The sequence below is a fragment of the Hoplias malabaricus genome, chromosome 15 (genome assembly GCF_029633855.1).
Source record: "Hoplias malabaricus isolate fHopMal1 chromosome 15, fHopMal1.hap1, whole genome shotgun sequence".
In the NCBI taxonomy this organism is placed as follows: Eukaryota; Metazoa; Chordata; class Actinopteri; order Characiformes; family Erythrinidae; genus Hoplias; species Hoplias malabaricus.
The window spans coordinates 21,194,313-21,218,344 of record NC_089814.1 but is presented as its reverse complement, the minus strand read 5'-3'; the positions used below and the strand labels follow the sequence as shown (position 1 = coordinate 21,218,344).

Below are 24,032 nucleotides of genomic sequence, written 5' to 3'. Positions count from 1 at the left end.
CACCATCAGGAAGAGACAAACTGCAAATTAATAGTGGACAGGTGTTTTTAGATGTGTAAATAGAAACTCATAAAATTATAAAAACTTTAGTCCACATCGATTACAAACCGTTAAAAAAACCCTGAAGGATAACATTGATATCCAATAAAATATCCATTAATAAAATAAAAAATTCTTGAAGAAGGACTTCACACTGATAAATGTGGGTAAAATACCCAAAACCTCACAGCAACACTTTCACACAGGTGACAAACTATCTACGGTTCTTAGACCAACCAAGATTATTTGGATTGCCTTAAATGTTTATTTTGGTCCCCATGGAAGTTCAATGCACACAACAGTCCAAAATGCATTGTGAAGGCAGTGGTGAATTCAAAGACTGTCCATTACCACTGCTCCCTCGATGACAATGACCACAAGTGTCTGTGGTGTTCTCCTCATGTCTCTGGAATGGTACCATAAGTTAAAAAATATAAATAAATAAATATACACACAATAATAATAAAGAAACACACAAACACTCAAAATTATAATTATAATCTTATTAAAACATGACTGAGTAAACATTTGAAAAAATGCAACATGTGATCAGTGCAACATAATTTTTTGGTTCAACTTACAACAAACAATAACTATACAACTTTGCTATAAAAAATCTACCGTGGATAGTTTAGACAACAATCCTAAAATTATCACTCAACACTAAACACACCCTTGTATTTACAGAAAAATAAGCCAAACATTGTTTTTTAAAGATCTACCATCTACTAAACTGTACAAAATCAGGAACCACATTTTTATTATTATAATTTTGGACAATGTTGTGCTCCCACACCTATGTATCTGCAATATAGGAAAAACATTTCAATACATTATTTTTTTATTTATTTACACCACCAAATACATTTGTGAATAATTTCAGTTAAGTGTGTGTGTTTAGTTATTTTGCAGGACTTATAATTTGCCCTGAAATCTCTGCAGCGGTACGGTTGTGCAGAGGGTAATGTCGCATTCACACAGATTGCTGGTTCGAGTTTGTTGTGGGTTCACTGTCTGTGAGCAGTTTAGTGTGTTCTCCCCGTGTCCGCGTGGGTTTCCTCCAGGTGCTCCGGTTTCCTCCCACGGACCAAATATACGTTGGTAGGTGGATCGGCGGGCATCAAAAGTGTCCATAGGTGTGAGTGTGTGAGTGAATATGTATGTGTGTGTTGCCCTGTGAAGGACTGGCGTCCCCTCCAGGGTGTATTCCTGCCTTGCACACAATAATTACGGGCAGGCTCCGGATCCACCTGGACAAGCAGTTACAGATGATGAATGAACGAATGAATTAATATTACTGGTAGTAATAGTTATGATTCCGTAGAAACTTCAGTGTAGGATGGGCAGCTAGTCTAAGGTAAGTGGTGGTGGCTGGAGCCTGGGTAGCTGGTCTGAAGCCTGAAGCAGCAACTTGACAGTCAGTCATCCATCAGTGTCCAGCCAGACAAGTGGGTGGTTGTTTACTCTGAAAAAGGTAGAGGGATGGAATTAGTTTAGATCTGTTTGGGTGTCTGTAAAGAAGAGAATGTGACAATGTCGATCACATGCGAGCGGCGGGACAACAGCAACAGTGTCTCAGTTTAATATAATTCCCTGTGTCCATAGACACCTGGACCTGCCACTTGTATCTAAGGGGGAACATTAACTACCAAAAACTAATCTGAACAAATGAGTTTTCAGCCTAGATTTGAAGATTGCGAATGTGCCCGGACATTATGTACTCTTGTACCTTGAAGTTATTCAGGAGGAATCCCATGTAGGGTTTTATACATCAATTTTGTAATTAGTATGGAATTCAACAGGCAGCCAATGAAGTGATGGTAGAAATGGGCTGATATGCTCAAGTTTCTAGTTTTAGTGAGGACCCTGACTGCAGCATTTTGAACTAGTTGAAGTTTACTTAAATTCCTGCTAGTGCATCCAGACAGTAGTGCGTTACAATAATCTAGCCTTGATGTAATAAATGCATGTACTACTTATCTTGGCAAAGTTGCGAGATGTAAAAAAAAACTGTCCCTGTGATTCTGCCTGTGTGTTGATTAAATGATGAATCTGAATAAATTATTACATAATTATGAATTAAGATTGTTTGCTGCTTTTTTATTTTTTGCTGATTTAAAATGAAATCTGATTGTTTGTTTCTTGCCACTTTTGGACCCAGAAGCAAAACCTCAGTTTTGTTAATGTTTAGAAGGAGAAAGTCACACAAAATCCAGCCGTTCACATCTTTTACACAGTCCTCTATTTCTTTTGTGTTTCTCATCACACTTGGCTGATATGTACAATTGCGTGTCATCTGCATAACAGTGGAAGTTAAAGTCATGGTTTCTTATAACTGTGCCTAACAGTAACATTCATTCATTATCTGTAACCCCTTATCCAATTCAGGGATGCGGTGGGTACAGAGCCTACCTGGAATCATTGGGCACAAGGCGGGAATACAGGGCACCAGTCCTTCACCGGGCAACGCACACACACACCTACGGACACTTTGGAGTCGCCAATCCACCTACCAACGTGTGTTTTTGGACCGTGGGCAGAAACCAGAGCACCCGGAGGAAACCCATGCGGACACGGGGAGAACACACCAACTCCTCACAGACAGTCACCCGGAGTGGGAATCGAACCCACAACCTGGAGCTGTGTGACTGTGACACTACCTGCTGCACCACCATGCCACCCTCCTAACAGTAACATGTACAATGTAAATAACAATGGTCCTAAAACAGAGCCTTGCGGAATTCCAAATCTTACTTTAGAATAATTGGAAGACAAATTTTTTAGCTTTACAAACTGATAATGTTCCGTTAAGTAAGATTTGAACCATGACAGGGCTGTCCCTGTGAATCCAACCATGTTTTCTAACCTTTCTAGGAGAATATTGTGGTCTATCGTATTGAAAGCTGCGCTGAGGTCAAGCAGCATCAACAGGGATACATAACCTTGATCAGAGGCAAGAAGATCATTTGTTATCTTAACTAAAGCTTTGTGGTTCAGTCTGCCTAATGTCTTGTAATTCTGGAAAACACACTAAACAGTACTCTAGGGTTATATTTATTATTGTAGATCAGTGAGGCCAGATATGCTGAGTGAGATCTAGTGAGGGCATTTCTATTCTCTACACGACTGACCTTCCAGGCAGCGTGGAACACTTCCAGCTTGGTTGATCATCATTTCCTCTCTAGTTTCTGTACTGTTTGTTTTAAGGTATGGGTTTTATCACTGTACCATGGGGCAAGCTTTTCTTTTAAGTGGCACCACATTTTCTAAAATAGATTGACAGGTATTTACTAAGCAGTGAGTTAGTACATCTAGCTCCATTTGGTCTAACGGAGTGGGAACTGAGGTTGATAGTTCTGGGAGGTTTTCTATAAATTGTAGGGCAGTAGATGGTTTTATTGAACGCTTTGTAGAATAGCGAGGGGACGTACATATATTACGGCTAAGACATAGCTCATATGAAATTAGGTAACGTTTTACTAAGGTAATTAAAATTTTAAGCATGTCTATGTTAAGACGTAGTGTCAAAACTAAATCTAAAGTGTGACTACAGCAGTGTGTAGGCCACGTTACATTTTTTACACTACTCTGCTGACTAATTAAAAGTCTATGCTCTATGCTGAAAGAAAGTAAAGCAGCACCCTACCAGGTGGGGTGGACACCATCCCTACCTATAAGACCAGGCTTGCCCTTGAAATGTATCCAATTATCTATAAAGCCCACTTGATTTTCAGAAAGTCTGCTGTAGGCTTCAGCATTGTGCTGCTTTGGTATGTGGGACCAAAGCTAATTTTTTTCTACCTCAACAAATACAATATATTTCATTAGAATAGACATCAGAGCCAATTAGCAAACCTATTAGCACTCTAGGTTCTTCGTGAACAAGATAAAACAGACTTTAAACAAATAATACAGAAGTCATTAAAACATTTCAAATGAGAACAAAACTGTACAACTGAAGATTTATTTTATTTTGTTTAAAAAAAAAAGAAAGAAAATAAGAAAAAGTAATTCACACAGCCTTGCACAACCACAAACCCAGACTACAGACATCCCAAACTTAGATGTTAAGAACTGTCAAACATACATTCGAATGGAAACAGCACATTACTAAGGACTGATCTGAAGAAATTAAGCACTTACTGTTTTAAAAAGGAAGGAGAATATAGCCATGATGTTATTATAGTAAACACACGTATAATGTGTGTATGACAAAGAACGCCAGCCATATATTAATTTTACTCTCAGCATCCTTCAAGTATATCTTTAGAATCACTTATTTTGTTTGAGCATTTGTTAATTTATTTTGGTGTTATATCCTTGAAAACTTCTTTTTAAATGATGTAACTTTGCTTAATGGCATATATACAAAACCTTACAAAAATAGAGATATTCATGACCAATTTACATTTTTACTATGTCACCAGATTTTGGTGCTAACGGAGCAAACTCATTTGATGTAGTTAACCCTAGCTAATCTCCTCATCCTCCTTAAAAACACCAGCATTCATTCCAAATCACAAACTGTCTTACCAGTGAACCAGTTTGTGTCATACAAAGATAAATGACTCAGAAAGGGACTAAAAACCTACATCAACACAAATCTTGCATTACAGTTCAGCAAACTATGCAAACACATCTTCTAAAGAAAAATAGCTAAATTTCTGTCTCCACAATTTATGTACTTGCTGCAGCTCAGGTGGTAAAAAGGTACTCCACCCAAAAGTATATATTTGAACTGAAATAAATGTAATAATTTGAGTCTCAGTTTGCAATTGACATCATCTAAAAGCTGGTGAGGTTTCTACCCAAAAGGTTTATCAAGCAGAATCTTCAAAATATAATTTATCAAAGACAGACACACACATCTAAGCATACAAGAGACCAAACACACTGGAATGACTTATCCAAAAAGATGTTTATGGTTCAATAGGATTCCACTGAAAGTCTGAAAGAGCGGAACCCAGAGTGCTTATAGTCTTCAGACTGCCGATAATGACTTCCCAGGAATTCAGAAAGACCCGCAGTTCTTTTTGTCGTCCTGATTTTCAGTGACTAACAATGTACTCCCGCAAGTAAGACTGAGTGAGACTGCGAAGTTCTTCCAGAGCATAGTCCTCAGGCATGGGCAGTCGGCCGATATGGGGGGCCAAGTGGCACAGTGGGATGTGATGGGGGTCTGGGGTCCCCTCCCCACCCTGCTGAAGGCTTAGCACCACACGAAGGATATTTGCCACTCGTTTAGCCATTTCTGTAAAGCACAGAAATGGAAAAAAAGATTAAGAATGTCTATGAATAAATACATCAGAAGAGTCATGCAGACAAATGAAAAAATACATAGTACAGACGTTTCTGACCTGACTGAGCAAGTCTGTCTTTGGCTTTGGAGCAAGGGAGAAGTTCAATCCTACTGCACAGAGAGGTTACATCAGTGTGAAGCTGCTCCAGTTCATATCCTGGACTCTCCAACTATACATACACAAAAAAGAATGAACAATTAAATAGTTTACTTTTAGGAAGACAACAAACAACAATTTAAAAAGAAAAATGTAAAAAAAAAAAAAATGCCCGCTACCCTATGGTAACATGGGACCAGAGATGACTTCAATACTCTCTGGGGAAACTCGTTCATACAAAATATTTTGGTGATGGATTGAAGTGAGATGAAAAACCTTCCTTGAAAACTGCCACCATATACTTTAAGCTGAAATTCTACTATAGCTAATACACAAAATTAGCTATAGAGCAAAAGAGTTTTAGGTCACTAAAAATGCTTCCAAAATGCTTTACAAAGTGAAGATGATTAAAAATGCCAATATCACTGTTCTTGTGTGGACAAAAGAAAACGGATATTTTCAGAAATGCAGACATTAGTGTGCACCTATCTCTGGCTGAAATTCAAATACCTCCTCACTCCCTACAGACTGAAGTACATAAGCCATTAAACTACAGCGTACATGCAGCTAACATTAGATGTCAGATTTCCACATATGAATAAATATAAATAATGCTGTTAGAAATATTTAACGCATTATTAAAATCTAGATTCAGTAATTTCATGACTTGCGTAGTGCACTAAATAGGGAGTATGGAGTAATTTAGTATTAACACCTATTCTGTCATGTGTCATGCTTTTTTGATGCCTGCTTTAAGAGACACCATGGCCCCCTAATGGACTGGCATAATAATACAGCTACTATCATATTCGCCTGGATGGGGATATTTTCAAAAACTTATATATATATATATATATATATATGAGAGAGAGAGAGAGAGAGAGAGAGAGAGAGAGATATCTGTGTGGACAGGGTTAACTCTGATAGTCCTTCTGTTCCTACTCAGTTACTTATAAATAAAGATTTAAAAAAATGCAAAAAATAAAAAATAGCCGCCGAGTTTCCACAGTGACTCGCTTTACAAGAAAATCTACATCAATTTCACACATAGCCGCTTGGTTTAAATTACTGTAGCATTCAAAAAGCAGCCACAGCTCTAAATACAGCCATATTTAGTCCATTAATTACCTGCTGAATTGTTTGCAGGCTCTGAATAACTCTGATGTAGTCCTGGTAGACCCGGCCTGACGTGTCCCAGTCCTGAATCTGAGCACTGCGCTCAGGAACTGCCAAACCTTCCAGGAACTCCATCAGGTAATTATGATTATCATTAATGATGCAGTCTTCAGTAACACAGTGAAAACAAAAGAGGATATTTCACATTAATATGCAAAATTATATTTCCATTGTTTTGTTTTGCATTGACTGTGCTATGCACCAACCTGAAGCCAGGTTCTGGATGACTAGCCGGTGGCAGTGATTCCAGTGGCCAGCCTTATAAAGGTGCAGGGCTTCTTTGTGCTTATCACCATCCCTGTGTGCACGAATGGCCTTGGCTTCATGGATCCACTGAATGGGGATCAGCAACTTGTCTGTAAGAAAATGCTCCTTTTCTGCAGACTCCTCAGTCTCTTTCAGAGAGCAGTGCTGGTTCAACATCTCCCGCACTGCACGCTCTCGAAGCCTGCAGGTCAATGAAAAGCCAAACTCAGAAAATAAAATTATATAGAAGTGTCTAATCATATAAAAATCAGGTCCATCTCAAAATATTTTAAAAATAAATTAATTCATTAATAAAAAAAAAAAAGACCTCCATCACAGAACAAAGCTCAGAAAACATTTGTGTTATTCAAACATGACCAGTTGTTGGCTGGAAATAATGGAACATAGACATGAAACATGTACATAATATGTACATTTAATATCACATTATCGTGGCCAAAAAAAAGTATCATGTTATCACTATTATTGTGGTATTTTAAAAAAAAAAGTGCTGAAAAGTTCAAAGGTGTACACACATACACAGCTATTTGAACAGCTATGTTTTCATTTTAGATTTAGATTTTATTTTCAGGTTATTTTCAGAATTTCATAAAAAAGAAAGAAAATAAGAAAAAGTCATTCACACAGCCAAATTCAGTTGTCAAATTCAAACATTTTGAAAACAAAGCCTGGTTACTTACAACGTGTCAGGGATATGCAGTAAAACAAAGACTGCCATTTCCCAGAGTCCCACACTCTCAAGTTGGGCAGCATAGCTGGAGTGCAGAAGGCCCTGACGTGACATAGAAAGATGAGTATAGTTCAGAGCCTGTAGAACATTCCAAAGATGCCAGTTCAGTCTATAATCCAACAGCTCTGCTGTCACTGTGCTGGGGTCCAGTAGCTGCTGCAGACTGTAGTGCCTATGAGAAAGAATGAAACATTCAGATTATACTTCAGAACTCTACCACAACTAATTAAGACAAATCAAAAACAACATTACAGGAAAAAGGCTTGTATTACCTTTTCTGTATACAACCTGAAATTTTATGTACTTGTTTTAATAAAAAAATATGGGACCAAACAAAAATTTGTATTATTGTTTTTCATTATTCTTGAATTAAACAATTTTCAGCAATTTATTTGATTTCTCTCAATTTTTAATTACACTGAACACTGGTTTCACTGATCTCCCAAATGAAGTAATGGGAGTCAATTCTTTGACTACTTATGTATACCTGACACCATTTTATATTTATGATTTATTTATTATTTTAAAAAAATGGGCACTGTTCATTACATTAAAAAAAAGATGAATGATTTATAAAAATAATCTTTAGTTGTAGCCCTACTTGTCACTATAGAGTTTGAGCAGGTGGAAGCAGATATCATAGAGTGGTTTCTTTGATTCCATGTCCTCCATTTCCTCATCCAGACCCAGCAGCTCTGTGTCATCCACATAGGGAGGGAACGGTGCACAAGCATACTTCCTTCCTTCTTCCAGACCCTGACCACACACAAAATCATCACTTTTGAAAACAACTGCTTCAATATGATGTGTCAATTATAGCAGAAAAATGTGTGAATATTATATCCATTCATTTATCCATCCAAGGGACAAAATCTCAATACATCCTATTAAATTAGGTTTAATCAAAGAATAGACACTCTTAAGTGCATTAACTCTTTTACGAAGAAACAGAAATTTCCATATGAGCCTGAAAACCAGAAAGAACTTTCTACTTAAACATTTATATACCTTTGTTATAATATCAACTATGTTTACCTGGAATGCAGCCTCATATTTGTTTAGAGAATCTGCTACAGAGGCAGTGGGAGGCAGCATGTACCACAGGTGTACAGCCAAGCAGCGTTTCCAATCCAACTCAGAACACACATTTATACAACAGTCAGTTGACTCCCAGACCTGAGGAATGAAAAAACAAACAAACAAAAAAAAAAACCTAATTTTAATTTCCTAAATTTCACTCTAGATCCCCTAGAATCACTCTAGAATCATGGGTGTGGGCCTTTAACAATCTGGCAATTCAAACAAATCTGATTGTCTTAATTGTTTAAAAAAGTTTGTAATGTCAGGAGAATAATGCAGGTTTTTTATGTAAAAAAAAAATTAAAAAAAATAAAAAATATCACACTTGCTGCAAATAGGCCTTAATGTAAAAACCTTTCAAGGTAGTACTTGAGTAAAATAGCAATCATTTATGTATTTGACTCCCCTCTGATACACCCTTACAAAAATCACAGATGAAGACAATGCATATTTTATAGACTTACAGGCTTGCCTGCTAGTAAAGCAAAAATGCGCAGTCTCTCTTCCTGAATAAAGGAATCTGTCTGCATTCTGTTCCAGTCTACCAACTGCAGAGCCAGAAGGTCTCGGCAGAACTGAGAGCCCACAGCTTGGGACAGCAGTAGGGACAGACGATGGTCTCCTATAGATACACGAACACAATAGAAATGACTACTTTAATAAACCATCTCAATAACAGTCACCCCCGAGAACCTGCCGGCAATGGTTTCAGGACCCCCTATTTAACCTCTGAACTTGTTCCCATAAATAAAAAAAAAAACAATAATATTAATTTTTAGATGCAAGGTAACCACCATTTTAATATATATTATCCTGTGTATGTTATGAATCAATTACAACGGGGGTGGGGGTGTAAGCACAGACATGAGTACATAATACAAACTGAACAAATGAAAGAAAACTAAACCATGCTAAAAATACTCACCACTTTTTTGAGCCAATCTGCAGGCCTCACTTATGCAGTGACCTGTCAGATAGCTGAATATGGCTTCCACATGGTTGTGTGGCAGAGCCTGGCCCACCTCCTCCTGGATCCGTTGGGCTGCACTTTCAGCAAGCCAGCGAGAGAAGCTCTTTCTGCGTGCCAGTTGCTCCTGATAGTCCTCACTAAGTTCAACCTCCATGTCCTGATCTCCCAACCTACCCCAGAGAGCTGCACAGAGGGTCCACACCTGCTGCCAATGAGCGAGCAGAGCTGAACGAGAAGAACAACAACAAACAGATATAATAATCAACAACAATATTAAAAGATATCACATGAATCGTATTACATTAGCCATTATATAGAGGACAACATACTATCTCCTCTGTCTTTGTTGATATCCACAATCCACTTAGCATATTCATGCAGGGCTTCCACTCCTCTTTCAGGCTGGATGAATGGGCAGGCATCTTCAGTGCTGATGGTGCTGTGCTTCAGTCCAATTTCCAGTGGCAGGTGATGAAGAGTTAAGCTTTCTGTCGACTCCTTGTGCTCCATGCCCACTATGTGCTCCACATATACTTTAAATGGGCATTCGGTGATCCTGAAAGGAAAGGGAGAGAGAGAGAGACACACACACACACACACTTAGTAAAAATGCTGTCACTTGAGGTAAAAATAAACAAAATACATAAAAAAAAAAAAAAGCTAGCCCTTGGTATCTGAGAGTGGTTGCCTTCAGAAATGAGAGGCAACAGCTGGGTATGTCTACAAATTACTTTCATTGCCCATGGTATTCAAGGTCAGATTTTGGGACCTTTCTAGATGCCTTGTCACAGAAAATCTCAAGCATAAACTCAACCATGATTATGTAACTAAGTAAATGTGATTATTATTTTAGATTAGATTTTAATTTATTTAGAGACATCCTAATTATGCTCAACTCACTGCCTGGTCTTTGTAGGTTTGGGCAAGAAGCCAAATCCCATGGTGTCCGCAGCCTGCTCCTTCGACTCTTGTGCTGTTCTGAGAGGATCTCCACAGTGCACCAGCGTCCAGTTAGGTCCCCAACCTACTCTGAAGGAGTGGCCCATGTACAATGCAGCATCCATCAGCAGACGCCCCTTTCCTAATGTAACTGAGCTCTCCCGAGGCACAGGGCCTTCAAGCCTGCGTGCCCCCACCGTTCGCAGTGTTACTTCTGGGGCTGGAGGTGGCAATAGAATGGAAGCACCCAATGAGGGCCAGGGGGTCTCTGAAACTGCTGGCTTACTGAGCTTCTGCGGGATCCCCTTAAAAGCAGGTTCTGCCAGATGGGGAAACAAGGCACTGCCTTTCAAGAACTTGGTTTGCAGAAGGCTTCCCACTGGCAGATAAGAGAAAGTCAAAAGCACAATTTAAGTCTCAGGACATAAAGGATTCTCGGTTCAAAAAACCCACACAGATTAACTGTATTCAAGATTTAGGACTTTAGAGTTTCCTGACCTGATAATCCACCCTGGGATTTACCAAGGAAAAGTCGAGGAGATGCAACATCCTCCAAGATCTTCTGAGGAAGTTGTTCATGGAATGGGTCACATTCATCATCCCCCTCAAAGAGAGAGGCCTTCATAATCTTTTTTGAAACACAAGATCAAGTATTACAGCGATGTAAGCGCAAGAATGTGCACAAGACCTATAAGGATATTACAGTATATCACAGAGACTATCAAATCTGAACATTTAATTTCAGCTGGAATTTACACTGCATAAAGTCATGTACATAGGCCAAATAGTAATAGCTGAAACAAACTCTGAATACAACCTTGCTACCTTAAAATGTTTTAACTGCACCTTACACTGAACATCAAATGTTATTTTGCAGAAAAACGTTACAGACTAAAAGGTCTGTTGTTTTTTGTGTGCCATTAGTGGAGAGGTCTGTACAAAAGAGCGATGTGCGTTATACACATACTATTTGGGTTACAGAAAGAGACTTGGAATGAAAAAGGTCAACTGTTGTAAACTTTTGGAAAAAAATAAATAAAAAATAATAATAATAAAAAAAAATATATGATGGTGGGGGAAGTGGGCATCCCTAGCAGATGTGCCCATGTGTACTGAAGATTAAGGCCCCATCCACATATATCCGGATATTTTTGTCTGCATTTTCAAAAAAATCTACAAAAGAGTATTAAAATCCAAGTCCACACGAGAACACAAAATGACATTCTTTCTTTCACCTCTCTATATCACTCTCTGCTCTCTCCATTTGTGCTCATTATCTGTTTTCCATTAAACATCAATAGAACACTTGGGACAGGACCTGCAGCAGACAAACTCAAAGGCTTCTCACCGTTCATGACCCTTAGATTGAACGGACTAATAAGAATTCCTAAAAATGAAAAATTAACACATTCTTTCCCTCTACTAGGGCTCTTTCACAGACAGAACACGCTCGGCCAAGTTAAAGAGAAACAGACCTGTGCGGTTCCATGTGATGTCAGTGTTTTCAAAAAGCTCCATTTCACCCATAAACATGACACCACTGACAACTGAGTTTTCAAAAATCTCCAGCTTGAAGATTGTTTTTGAAAACCATCATTTTCAGTGAGCTAAAACACCATTTTTATGTGTACTTAGTATTCAAAAATATCCGGATACTTGTGGATGGGGCATGAATTTTGTTGTATTTCTAGGCAATAATGACAAAAGGATGTTTAAATTCCACTGTCCCTGCATGACATATAAACCACTACCATATAAATATAATTTTTATTTATTTATTTATTTTACATCTGGCTGCTTACTGAAATGTGCCTGGGCAATCCTGGTAAATGTGTATGCAAGTAGTACTTTATTTGATAACACTTACCGTATTTTCCGCACTATAAGGCGCACCGGATTATAAGGCGCACCTTCATTGAATGACCTATTTTAAAACTTTGTCCATATATAAGGCGCACCGGATTATAAGGCGCATACAATAGACGCTACAGTAGAGGCCGGGGGTTACGTTATGCATCAATTAGATGGAGCTGCGCTAAAGGGAATGTCAACAAAACAGTCAGATAGGTCAGTTCAACTTTATTAATAGATTACAACCCAGCGTAGTTTAAGGTAAAACATGTAGTGCAATGTTAATATACCCCACATAGAGGGGGGAGGGGAACTTCTCCTCGATTCAATAATAATAATAATAATCACAATATAGTAACACTCGAAATAGTGCAAAGCGATAACAATATATCAATAACTCAACGTTGCTCAAACGTTAAAATCACACAACACACAAAATAAACACGTAAAGCTCACTTTACTAAGTTATTCCTCTATTCCCGTGTTCTTCTGCGTGACTGATCGCCTTGAGTTTAAACTCTGCGTCATATGCGTGTCTCTTAATAGGAGCCATTTTGGGGTCTTTACATAAAAAACAAATGGAAATGAAATATATATACCGGTATATATCCAGCATGCACCGCGCGCGGAAGAAAATGAAGTAGGCGGCTGCTTACCGTAGTTGCGAGACCTGGTGTGGCTCAATATTGTTCCATATATAAGGCGCACCGGATTATAAGGCGCACTGTCGACTTTTGAGATAATTTGAGTTTTTTAGGTGCGCCTTATAGTGCGGAAAATACGGTAGTAAAGTGTTTTACTAGTTATTTTACTTAATAATTAAGCTTCAACTGAAATAAAAATAAATAGGCTCCATGCCCATTTTCTACATTTTGCTCTTTAGAAACCTATTTTAACGCTCAATATCCCGTGTGAAAGTGCTGAAATTAAATGCAACATGACTCACACAGCACACATAGCTAGTATGCAAGAAACATGCCTAATAGCTGATGACCATGTTGACAACCCTATACGTTGTACATGAGGTATGACTGTAATGACATATTCCTTATTATAATGAAGTCTATTAAGTATATACAACCTGAAGAGTGTGAGGGTTGACTCCTAAAGAAGAGGCGATGTGGCTGGAGGCAGACACAAGCTCATGTTCAGGGGTTTCTGCTCTTAGTCCCATCTTAGCATCCTCCTCCAGAGCATTTTCATCCTCCTCACACAAAACTGCATCTCCCTGTGGCTCCTGGGTAATGTCTGCCATGTCACTGTCCAGCTCCGGCACACGACTCAGAAGCTCCAACAATGCTGTACTCTATGCAAATATGTGCAAAGACACTGTTTAAGATGTATATACTTTTACATATTTATCATCTGTATGATCAATGAATACATATTCAGCCTTGTGGAAGAATTATTCCTATAAACATACACACACACACACACTTTCTCAATATAACATACTGCATAATAGAATATTTAAGATATTCACTCTGCAGCCATTTCTATGCACACATGAATCTGACTGACACATAAAATTAATGTTTATTACAATTTTATTTATCATTATAACAGAGGACAAAGTGAAAAAAATGCACACACTCATAACACTTCATTCATTAATGTTTTCTGAACTTCCAATAACGGAACAATTTATAAAAAGCATCACAGCCTCAAAAGATTTGTGATTAGAGCATGACCCAAGTAGTTTGAATAAATTTACTTCAAGAATAAACATCTCTATCATATTTTTTTTTCTTACATAATCCAGAAAAGGCATTCTTAAGATAACACATAGTTTTCTAATACATTCATTAGTGGATGAGAGGTTGGTCACTCTGAATATATTTCCAACATCTCTGGTTTCATGAAAATATAATGCAGACATTACAGCATTCATTACTGTACTATTTATTACTGGTATGTTAATTTACTAAAATAATCCAATTAGTATTATCTGTTATGCTCTCAAACATTTCTTAAAAATAAACAGACTAATGCAGCTTATATTAAGCACTACAATCAGGTAAAAAAAATGTAGAGGTTAATATTCCCTTCTGCAAACAAAAGCTGGAAAATTCAAAACCAAATCCATAGGTTTAGCTTGAACACCTGTCCCTCTACGTTAACAGTACAGCACACAGGCCATCACACTAAATAACACAGAAGTTGTATGTGTGCACATGTATAAACACATACACGGCATACTACATTTACAAAGGTTACTCATAATAGTAGATAGTCATTAACCACATGTCAGCTTTATTTTGTTCCTATGACAAAAGTAGATGAGGGCAGAAGGAAAAGCAGGTGCAAGTTGAACTCAGTGTGTGTCAGACGTAGTGTGTTCCTCCGTCTACCTGAGCCTGTGGTGCCATCTGCTGTTGAGTTGGTGGAATCTGTTGCAGCCCTGGCTGAACAGCCGTTTTCAACTTCTTTGGGTCTGCCTTGGCTGGGAGAACCTCCTCCTCCTCATCAGATTCCTGCAGACCATACTTGGAGAAGTGTGCCACCTGCCAATATGACAGATGAATAATAATTACATTTTTCATTACAAAATAAATGTAATAAAAGTCCATCAAATCAAGTACAAAGAACATGGTTCAAGCTATAAATCCAGATTATTTTCCATTCAGATTGGGACACAATGAATGGATAGACATACTACACAAAGCTAAAACAGGCTAACTTAAATTATGATAAGGTCTTTGTTCAGTTTAAAATACAAATTGTTCAGTGAATCTCAAATGACAAATGTATGTACCTTAGCCTACTTTCAGCATATTTTAGTTTTCAGTGCTTAGAAAATTGTCTCATTGAACAGATCACTATAACCTACAAATAAATTATAAAATGTGTCCATAAGAAAAATTTATTGAAAAAGGGGTCACATACCTCAAAGACCCAGGAGCCAGTTTCAGGTCTGTACTCAAGGAAGCGAGCACCCTGTTTGCGAGAGGCATTCTCCAGTCGTCCCTCGTAGTTCATTTCACTGAGACGCTCAGGACTTTTGATCTGTGTGCAGGTGGTTTTGTCATTAGGCCAAACACCATCAAGGGTCACTTCTGCACGTCTATGGACAAAATGCAAATATTCAAAATATTAATATCAGAAAGTCAGATTTAAAAGTACTGACCAATACAGGAACAAGTTTAGACATAATCAAAATTCTCAAAATCCAAAAATGGAATTGTATAAAAAGTGCAGGCAGCTGATTACCTATTGAGTCCTTCTCCTTCAGGCGGTTTATCTTTGTCATCAGGATACACAATTACCTCCTTTCGTCTGAAGTGAACAATGTCATCAAGATTCATGTTTGTCAGATTGACTTCACCAGGAAAGAAAACAGACCCATAGCCTACAAAATAATAAAATGATGATTAGCTAAACCTTCACTTTAGCTCATCTAGAGGCAAGAGCATGCATAGGTAAACACCAGGAACATTTTCAGTGCTATGTCAGGTACCTTTCCTGCCAACAGTGAAGTTATCCACAATACATTCTCCATCTTCATTCAGCATCTTTCCAAGTTCCTCCATGGAGGGAATTGTATAATAACCCACTCGAGAAAGAACAATACCTGCAGAAACACACACACAAAAAAATTAAATAAAAATTTTTTAAAAAGGCAGAAAAATCAGAACTGAAACAGAGAAGCACTGCATGGTAATGCCCCATGACCCACACAGGTTGAAATGCTATTGAAGTCTGACAAATAAAACATACCAGCTGGATGAGGAGGTTTCTGGGCTTCCAGCTCATCGTCTCTTTCCTCCTGAACAGAATCGTCTCCCAAGGAAATCTCCTCACTGCTCAGTTCTAGTCCATTGCGAACACTGACACTTCTCCGCATGTTCAGCTCACTGATGGTATCCTGCAGCGAAGGGCTGGGCTGGGAGTGCGGAATAGGCTTGGCAATGGGATTGGTATAGAACTTGGACACTTCCAGATCATCTTCAGCTCCCCTCTCAGTCTCTCCATCTCTGGTTTCGTCTGCATCCACTCTCAAACTACAGAGATAAGCTCAAATTATGGCATTTCTAAGGCTTCCCTTTACTAGTAGATCAACAGCAAACTTCAGCAAGAACAGAAAATAGCTAAAAAGTTAAGATCAAAAGGTAACAGGGCCTAATGTATACTATAGCAAATATACTATATAAAGTGTAAATCTAACGGATCTTAAAACCTAACCTGAGGCCATTCTGTGGGTACTCTGAAGGAGAAGACAAATCATCAGCCTCTCTATTGAGAGGGCTGCTGTACAGACTGCTGCCATTCAGGTTCTTCAGGACAAGTTTCTTTATGCTCTTCCTAAAACACAAACAGGCAAAAAACAGTTACAGCACCTTCACAAACCATTACACCATTAAAGTGAAAATACACTCTACATAGCTGTAAATAAAATTAACCATTTATATGATATTAATTACCTGGGCATAAAAGCTCCATTGGTTAGAGTAGGCTCATCATCATCAAGCCCATCAAACAGCTGAGACTTAGCAGAGCCGGAAGAGGTGAGGGCCTTGGGACGCACACGTGTGGCAGGACGAGGGGTCAGCTTATAATGAGTAGGGGTTGTCAAAGCTTTCTGAGCAGCTGGATTTGTGGGCTTCAAACGCTACATAGTATTTAAGGTAAGATGCAACATGGTCACAATCAATTTCATTTTTATATATGAATGAATAAATGAATGAATTAATATTTTTTGAACACCCAGAACACTGGTAAGAAACATTTTAACCCACCTCCTCCTTCTTCTTGGGGTCAGAGAGGGGGTTTCTGAAAAGGGGCGAGTCTCCAAAAGGTGCATAAGCAAGGGCATTTATCTGCTGCTGCAGCACTGCCTGCTGGGCTGCTGTAGCATTGGGATCAGTCAGCGCTGGAAAAGAAAACTTTAATTATTCGACCAAACGTTCTAACTTTGCATCCTAATCCTTAAAGCTAAGACAGCAAGGATTATAAATGACAACATTTTTAAGTGAAATGCTGACCAACAGGTTGCTGTGGGGCTCCAAAATTCAGTGTGCTAGCTCCGGAATTAAATCCAGTGGCTCCAAAAGTCCCTAAAGTGCCTAGAGTTGAACCCATTTTGTTCTGGTTGTTTCCAAACAAAGACGGTTGTCCTGTGCCTACACCTGGGGAGAATAGAAAAACAAATCACAATTTATTTTGACAGAAAAAAAAAAAAAACAAACAAAAAAAAAAAAAAAAAAAGCACATAGACAAAGCTCTAAAACATAACTTACAATAACTTATGAACTCCTAAAAAGATAAAGCTTCTACCTGTTCCAAAACCTGTTCCAAGACCTGTCCCTAGGCCACCAGTGGCAGTTTTGTTTCCAAACAGACTCCCTGCAGCAGGATTGGCACCAAAACCTAAAAGATTTTTTGGGACAGAAAAAAAACGAAAAAAAAACCCACAAGCTTTAGCTGTTAGAAGCACTAACATTTTTATATATAAAAATATATGCATGTAACACAAAAAGATTTAGGACAGAACACATAGAAACAAATAACACTCACCGAAGTTTGATGTATTTGTGTTAGTTCCCAGAGTAAGGGTGGGCTTATTACCAAACAGGCCAGTGCCTGTACCAAATGAAGGTGCACTTGTTGTGGTGGTGCCAAAACCAGCAGGCTTATTTCCAAACAAATTCTAAAAGAAAAGGAGATGCTTTCATCACATTAACAGCACACAAATGTAACATTGTGAAACCTCTAGGTAATCATATCCAAGAGCTCCAACTAAGGCATTCCACCTAAAATATAAAAACTTCAGAAACCAAGAATATGAACAAATGAACTTACACAGAGCATAAACTCCTCAAATAGTGCATGGAGACAATCAACTAAAATTTTACTCACATTTCCAAAGGCATTGTTGTTAGTCCCAAAGAGGCCAGTGCCTGTGCCAAAGCCTGTGGCAGTACTGGTGTTAGCTGTGTTCCCAAACAGCCCACCAGCCTGAGATGCAGCTGTGTTTCCAAACAGGCCCTGCTCACAGTAAAACACAAACGCAGATCAGTTAACAGGTCTAAATGAAATATCAATGATAAAACTAAAATATGGCATCTACAGCATGCTTACTTGTATCATTTGTACTTACAAAACTGCTTGTGTTGGGCTGGCCCATGGTGTTTGTGTTGCCAAAGGAAAAGCCTGTGTTCGGAGCAGTGGTGGTTTGGTTGAAGGGCTTGAAGAGACTATTACCCTGTGGTGGCTGGCTAAATAAACTGCTTGTCGGTGTGCCAAAGCCACTTGTACCTATAAAACAGGTAGTTTATTTTAGTTTCTTTTAAGGACACCAAGTTTATTTGCTTTAAAAAACATTGTATGTGAATGCATTGGTTTCATGCTTTTTCTTTTTTTTTTGTCTCCTTGTAGTACAGTATTATCTCAAGTTATCACTTCTAGTTGGTTATTATTTTATAAGGTTATTATATTTCATTATGATAAATCAAATGTGACATTGATTTACCAAATCCACATGATCGAGGAGAATGTGCAAGTAGAATATCGACATTTTACTTTTACTCTATTTATTATTTATATTATTATTATTTATATCTCCGCATTTATTGTAATTACATTTAATTCTCTACAAACAAGGCTTACTTAGAAAACAAATGATTTATATCTAACAAACTTAGAGGATTTTGCACAGTACTGTTCATCCACTTACTGGTGCCAAAGGTCTGTTTTGGGCCAAAGTTGAAACCTGTGTTTGTGGCTGGGGTACCAAAGAGGCTAGTGGCAGTGCTGGGAGCCGCTACTGCTGTAGCTCCAAAGAGATTACTTGTGTTGGCGGCCATTGGGTTGGAAGGCCCCTTTCTGCCTGCCTGATAGTCCTCTAACCTCAGCTCCTGAAAAGCAGAGTCACAGAACAATGAACAACCCTTATCCTTTTTCAATGCAGACCAAAAAAATCTAAACTGCCCTATAAGTATTGTACAACAAATGTTACTCACTTCTAAGGATTTGTTTTCATACTCCTTCATGGCTGTGATGCACTGGTGTTTGGTGTTAATACTTGTTGTCACACCACTCTTTACCATTGTGTCACTTCCAGTTGGCGGCTTTGCACGATATTTAGAAAAAGAAAAGATGGTGAAAAACAATTAGCCTTAAGTCAAATTCTAGAACATTACAATGATGTACAGCAAGAAAATACAAACAAGACCTACATTGAATTTGACGGTTGTGCCAGGCTGTGAGGTAGTGAAACTTGATGACCCAAACAGGGATGCTGAGCTTGCTCCAAACGGATTGGAGGTTGTGTTGGTGGTCCCAAACAGCCCACCACTACTCGTGCTGGTACCAAAAGCTGCAAAACAAATTATGCAAAGGTTTATTTACACAATATTCTTTCCCAAATCATAACATTTCTAGATCTACTCATTACATTCACAAAACTGAACTTACTGCCAAACGAGGCAGGTTTATTGGCAAATGCATTGCCCTGTTGCGAGAAGAGTCCTCCACTTCCGGTGTTGGTGCTTCCGAAAAGACTGTTGGAGGTGCCACTGTTGGCACCAAACCCAAACCCACTGCTTGTGGAGGAGGTGACAGGCTGACTGAATGTGCTGGACCCAAAGAGCCCAGCTAGACAGAGAAGATCATGATCAATCATGTTTACCAGTTCCACATCAGGATAAGCTGCAATGTGTGCAGCATCTCACTAATATTCATACATGGCACAACTCAAATTTTACTATTTTTTAATTAAAGGATTTAGAGGCAAGCAATAACTTAGTTTAACTACATTTGTTCATGCTTGGTCAACAAAGCAGAATTAAAATATATTAAGCCTCTCCCCAACAAAATAGACATAGCTTATATTCAAATGCAGATAACAGGTTATAATGAGGAGCTGAACATCTTGTATGCCAAATTGCAATATGATCACATACTAGCATTTGACATTTTGCATCATGCACGAATACGGTCAGAAATTATTTCGATTACTTATAGCATTTAGCTGAGTGAGATTTAAGAAAATAAGAGCTTAAACAAGGTTCAATAACTTAGTAAAAGCATTTCAACCAACATACCAGGTTTGTTCTGAGCTGCCCCAAAGAGCCCTCCTGTGTTGTTTGTGGTTCCAAATGCAGAGGAACCAAAGCCACCTGTTGTTCCAAAACCAGTGTCTGGAAATTCAAGGCAAGAGATTTATGAGATGCTCCATTTATTATTTTGGGGCGAAAAAATTGACAGACTTGCAGTCTTCACTAATTTTTTAGTGCTGCTATGATGCACTAAACCTAGATTAGAATTTATTTCTACCCTACTAATTATAAGTCAGGGTTGACAGTGGTGCACACTACTACATAAATTCTCATGGTGCTACTTTAACATCTACATACACAATGCCCATCTGCATACTGTCTTGTGAAATTATTTTCCTGTGTTTTTACTGTTTTGTATAACACAACAAAGAGCCAGTAGATATTGTTTCACTCCAACTGAAACATAGAACCCCCCCTCCATTCAGCCATTCACTGAATGACTGTCAAGCTATAAATTTCCATTGTCAGAATAAAATCACAAGTTTTGCTGAAGTGGCACACGTGAAAATATCAGATAACGTAGCATCCCTGATAACATGTTAGTTTCCAACTTACTTTGTTGCCCGAAGGATGACGATGTCCCAAATCCCCCTGTTCCTCCCCCAAAAGGGGTGCCAAACGTCTTGTTGAACATCTTGCAGTGCTAGAGACCTTGCATAAGTCTGTACAAAAGACATTTTAATAAACAAAATCGTACAAACAGATATCAGCATACACTGTCACATATCTGACAACGCTCTGAAAATTCATAATTTATCGTTATGTTTCTGTCTTCTGTTCCACCATAACGGGGCACAAATCATAATCTGGCGCCTATGTCGTTTAAGGTGGAACGGAAAATTCAAATAAGATAAAACCCGCTGTTTATAAACAAGTTCAGCAAAAACATATCCCACTAGCTTTTGGGTTCTAGATCTGAGTCACGAAAACGGTATTTAATTTTATGTCGTCACAAGTCTGTACCAGTTTGATCAAGTCAAACACCAGTCTGTACCAGTTTGATCATACAAGACTCCAGTAACCGAATTTATCCCGAAAAACCGGAGAGCCCCGACACGAGTTACTCTGGTTCGGGGAAACAATAACTTAGTAATGTACAACAATAACAGCAATTAATATATATATATATATATATATATATATATATATATATATATATATATATATATATATATAAAATCACGCTCACGCCAAGCTACAAACGGGTACGAAGCTCAAGTCGGACTCGAGGCGCCAGAATGCGCTGTTTAAGGTGGAACGGAAAATTAGCAAAAGAAGGCAACTTCAGCCTTGTGTAAACGCCCGTATATAAACAGAAAAATTAGTGTTGTGTGGTCTAGCAGGAAAACAAAGAGCCTAACAGTGTGGAAACAAATCGAAATCAATCCCTCTATCGTTACTGAGTTCCGCTAAACCAGAAGCTAACGTGGCTAAAGCGCGAGCGCCCAAGAAACAAAACGTGATTTCGAAAACAAACGGTTTCAAATCTCTTACCCTTGATGCCGCGATCTCGCCTTAAACCGTACCGCTGCTTCGGACAGAGCTTATTTCATACGAGTGTCTGCGCAGAGGTAAGACTCTCAGTCCACACAGGTTCCACAAGTTTTTGGCCAGAACTTGTGTCGAGAGGGAACCGGAGTTAGCAAGGCCAGCTAAACTGTTGGAGCCTGACGTCACTGCTCGCCGTCGACGAACGTCATCGGGTCGTTTACCAGTTATTTTTCTTTTAAAAAAAAAAATAATAAAAAGAATTAAACGGACATTATTACACAATCCTCTACTTACCACCTCACCCACATTTTTACATTTTGAATTTGAAATACTCAAGTCATTATTAACAGTGCAGTTCCTGAAAAAAATCACTGGTTGTGCCGCTTGAAGGAACAGTGGGTAGCTAGTATTGTTACCTTAAAATAATAGGTAATAGGGAGAATATAGCGTCTGTCAGTGTTTTATTAAATAATTAATTTATATAATTTATTTATTAATTTCAATTTGTTTTGATTTTATAGCACATTTTTTAGTATGTGTCCACAGACAGGCATGTCTATGACCTGACATACATATTATGTACTAATATCACTCATGATTGACTAGATATCCTTTACTTTATATTCTAATTATTTTATAAGCAATTTATAAATATATTTGCTTTTTAAAATAAAAATATGTATATCCAAACTAGTAACTTAATAGAAAAAAAAACTTTCAATGGAGGTTAGTATAAATAAAAAATTATTTCAAGTAATTTTGGAGCATGAATGTGTGTCGCCCTGTGAAGGACTGGTTATGCCTGGTGACTCCAGGTGGGCTCTGGACCCACCGTGACCCTGAACCAGATAAGTGGTTACAGATCATTCATTCATTCATTATCTGTAACTGCTTATCCAGGTGTGTACTGGACAGCTGCTGTGTTCCAATGATGTCATAAAATAATAATAATAATAATAATAATTGGACAGTGTACAGCATGAGGCTCTGAATTACTGTCAGTTCTGAGGATTTAGGTTCCCAGTGGCTTTAGTGACATAACAGCCAAGAAATGAAGCCCTATACAACTATAGCCTTGGAAAACAGCCTATAAAGGTATACGTTAATTAAGAGAACTGGACACTGGTATGCATTATTTTTGTTATCTGAACCGAGCTGGTGTAGTTTACCAAAGTAGCCCATTTAAAAATAAAATAACCTGCCACTTGTAAAGTCTGTAAATCATAACTCATACCCAAATGCCCATACTTATCCTATATATCTGTATGTTGTCGACATCACCAGTGTCGAATCTGGGAAAGGCCACCTGGCTTAGGTTTTCACACACTTCTAAGAGGCGCTTATAGGAGCAAATGAAAGAAATGGAACGGAAACCTGCACACTTCAGTACTCACACTTGTACCCTCACGCCCCTCATTTGCTTATGCCTGATATAATTGTTCAAGTCTGTAGAGTATCCCAAATCTTTGCATAATTCTATGCACACTTAATGCTCCCATCTTGTAAATCTGCATCAGACAGCAATTATGAACAGGGTTATCCATGTTTTATTGCAAGCCTGCAACGTTCATCATATAAACCTATAAGTAGACACCTTGAACTACAGGGAGTAACATTGAAGTGTAACTATAATATATTTTGTCATCATTATATCAATGATACAATTAAGGGAAAGGGCCCTGTATTACTTTCTGCATTGATATAAACATCAGGCAGTTCAGGACAGTGTAATGGACAGTGTATTGTCTGTTCATTTCAAACTACAAAACTGAATCACTGTATTGATGTGACATTCAAGTGACTCGTTTACATGAGAAAAAAGACAGGATTGAATTTTAATGGGAACATACACATTCTATCAAACACATGAAGGACAGGGCATCACTGGGAACCAGTCATTGCAGAAAATACTAACAATATTATAAACATCTGATAATGCAACATATGCAAAAAGATATAAGGTATGCAACACAACAGTCTCTGGTATTACGACTTTGAGTCTGGACATTTTGACTAATTTCTTGTCACTTTAAACA

At 38.2% G+C, this 24,032-nt stretch overlaps 1 protein-coding gene across 1 annotated transcript; it reads right to left on the bottom strand.

Annotated features, from left to right (window-relative positions):
* Positions 1–4,000: 4,000 nt before the first annotated feature.
* On the bottom strand, positions 4,001–22,177 carry nup98 (nucleoporin 98 and 96 precursor). Its single transcript, XM_066645546.1, has 33 exons — positions 22,000–22,177; positions 21,061–21,167; positions 20,491–20,586; positions 19,862–20,041; positions 19,624–19,763; positions 19,408–19,515; positions 19,122–19,302; positions 18,546–18,703; positions 18,305–18,433; positions 17,963–18,095; positions 17,723–17,815; positions 17,431–17,574; positions 17,185–17,318; positions 16,870–17,057; positions 16,631–16,750; positions 16,166–16,449; positions 15,906–16,019; positions 15,659–15,797; positions 15,335–15,512; positions 14,800–14,952; positions 13,530–13,754; positions 11,096–11,225; positions 10,559–10,976; positions 9,988–10,214; positions 9,614–9,883; positions 9,153–9,310; positions 8,644–8,784; positions 8,210–8,364; positions 7,559–7,780; positions 6,818–7,059; positions 6,564–6,718; positions 5,397–5,508; positions 4,001–5,290 (listed from the first exon to the last, which is right to left on the bottom strand). The coding sequence occupies exons 2-33, from the start codon at positions 21,137–21,139 to the stop codon at positions 5,088–5,090; spliced, it is 5,409 nt and encodes a 1,802-aa protein (XP_066501643.1). The 5' UTR covers positions 21,140–21,167; positions 22,000–22,177; the 3' UTR covers positions 4,001–5,087.
* Between the last annotated feature and the right edge of the window lie 1,855 nt (positions 22,178–24,032).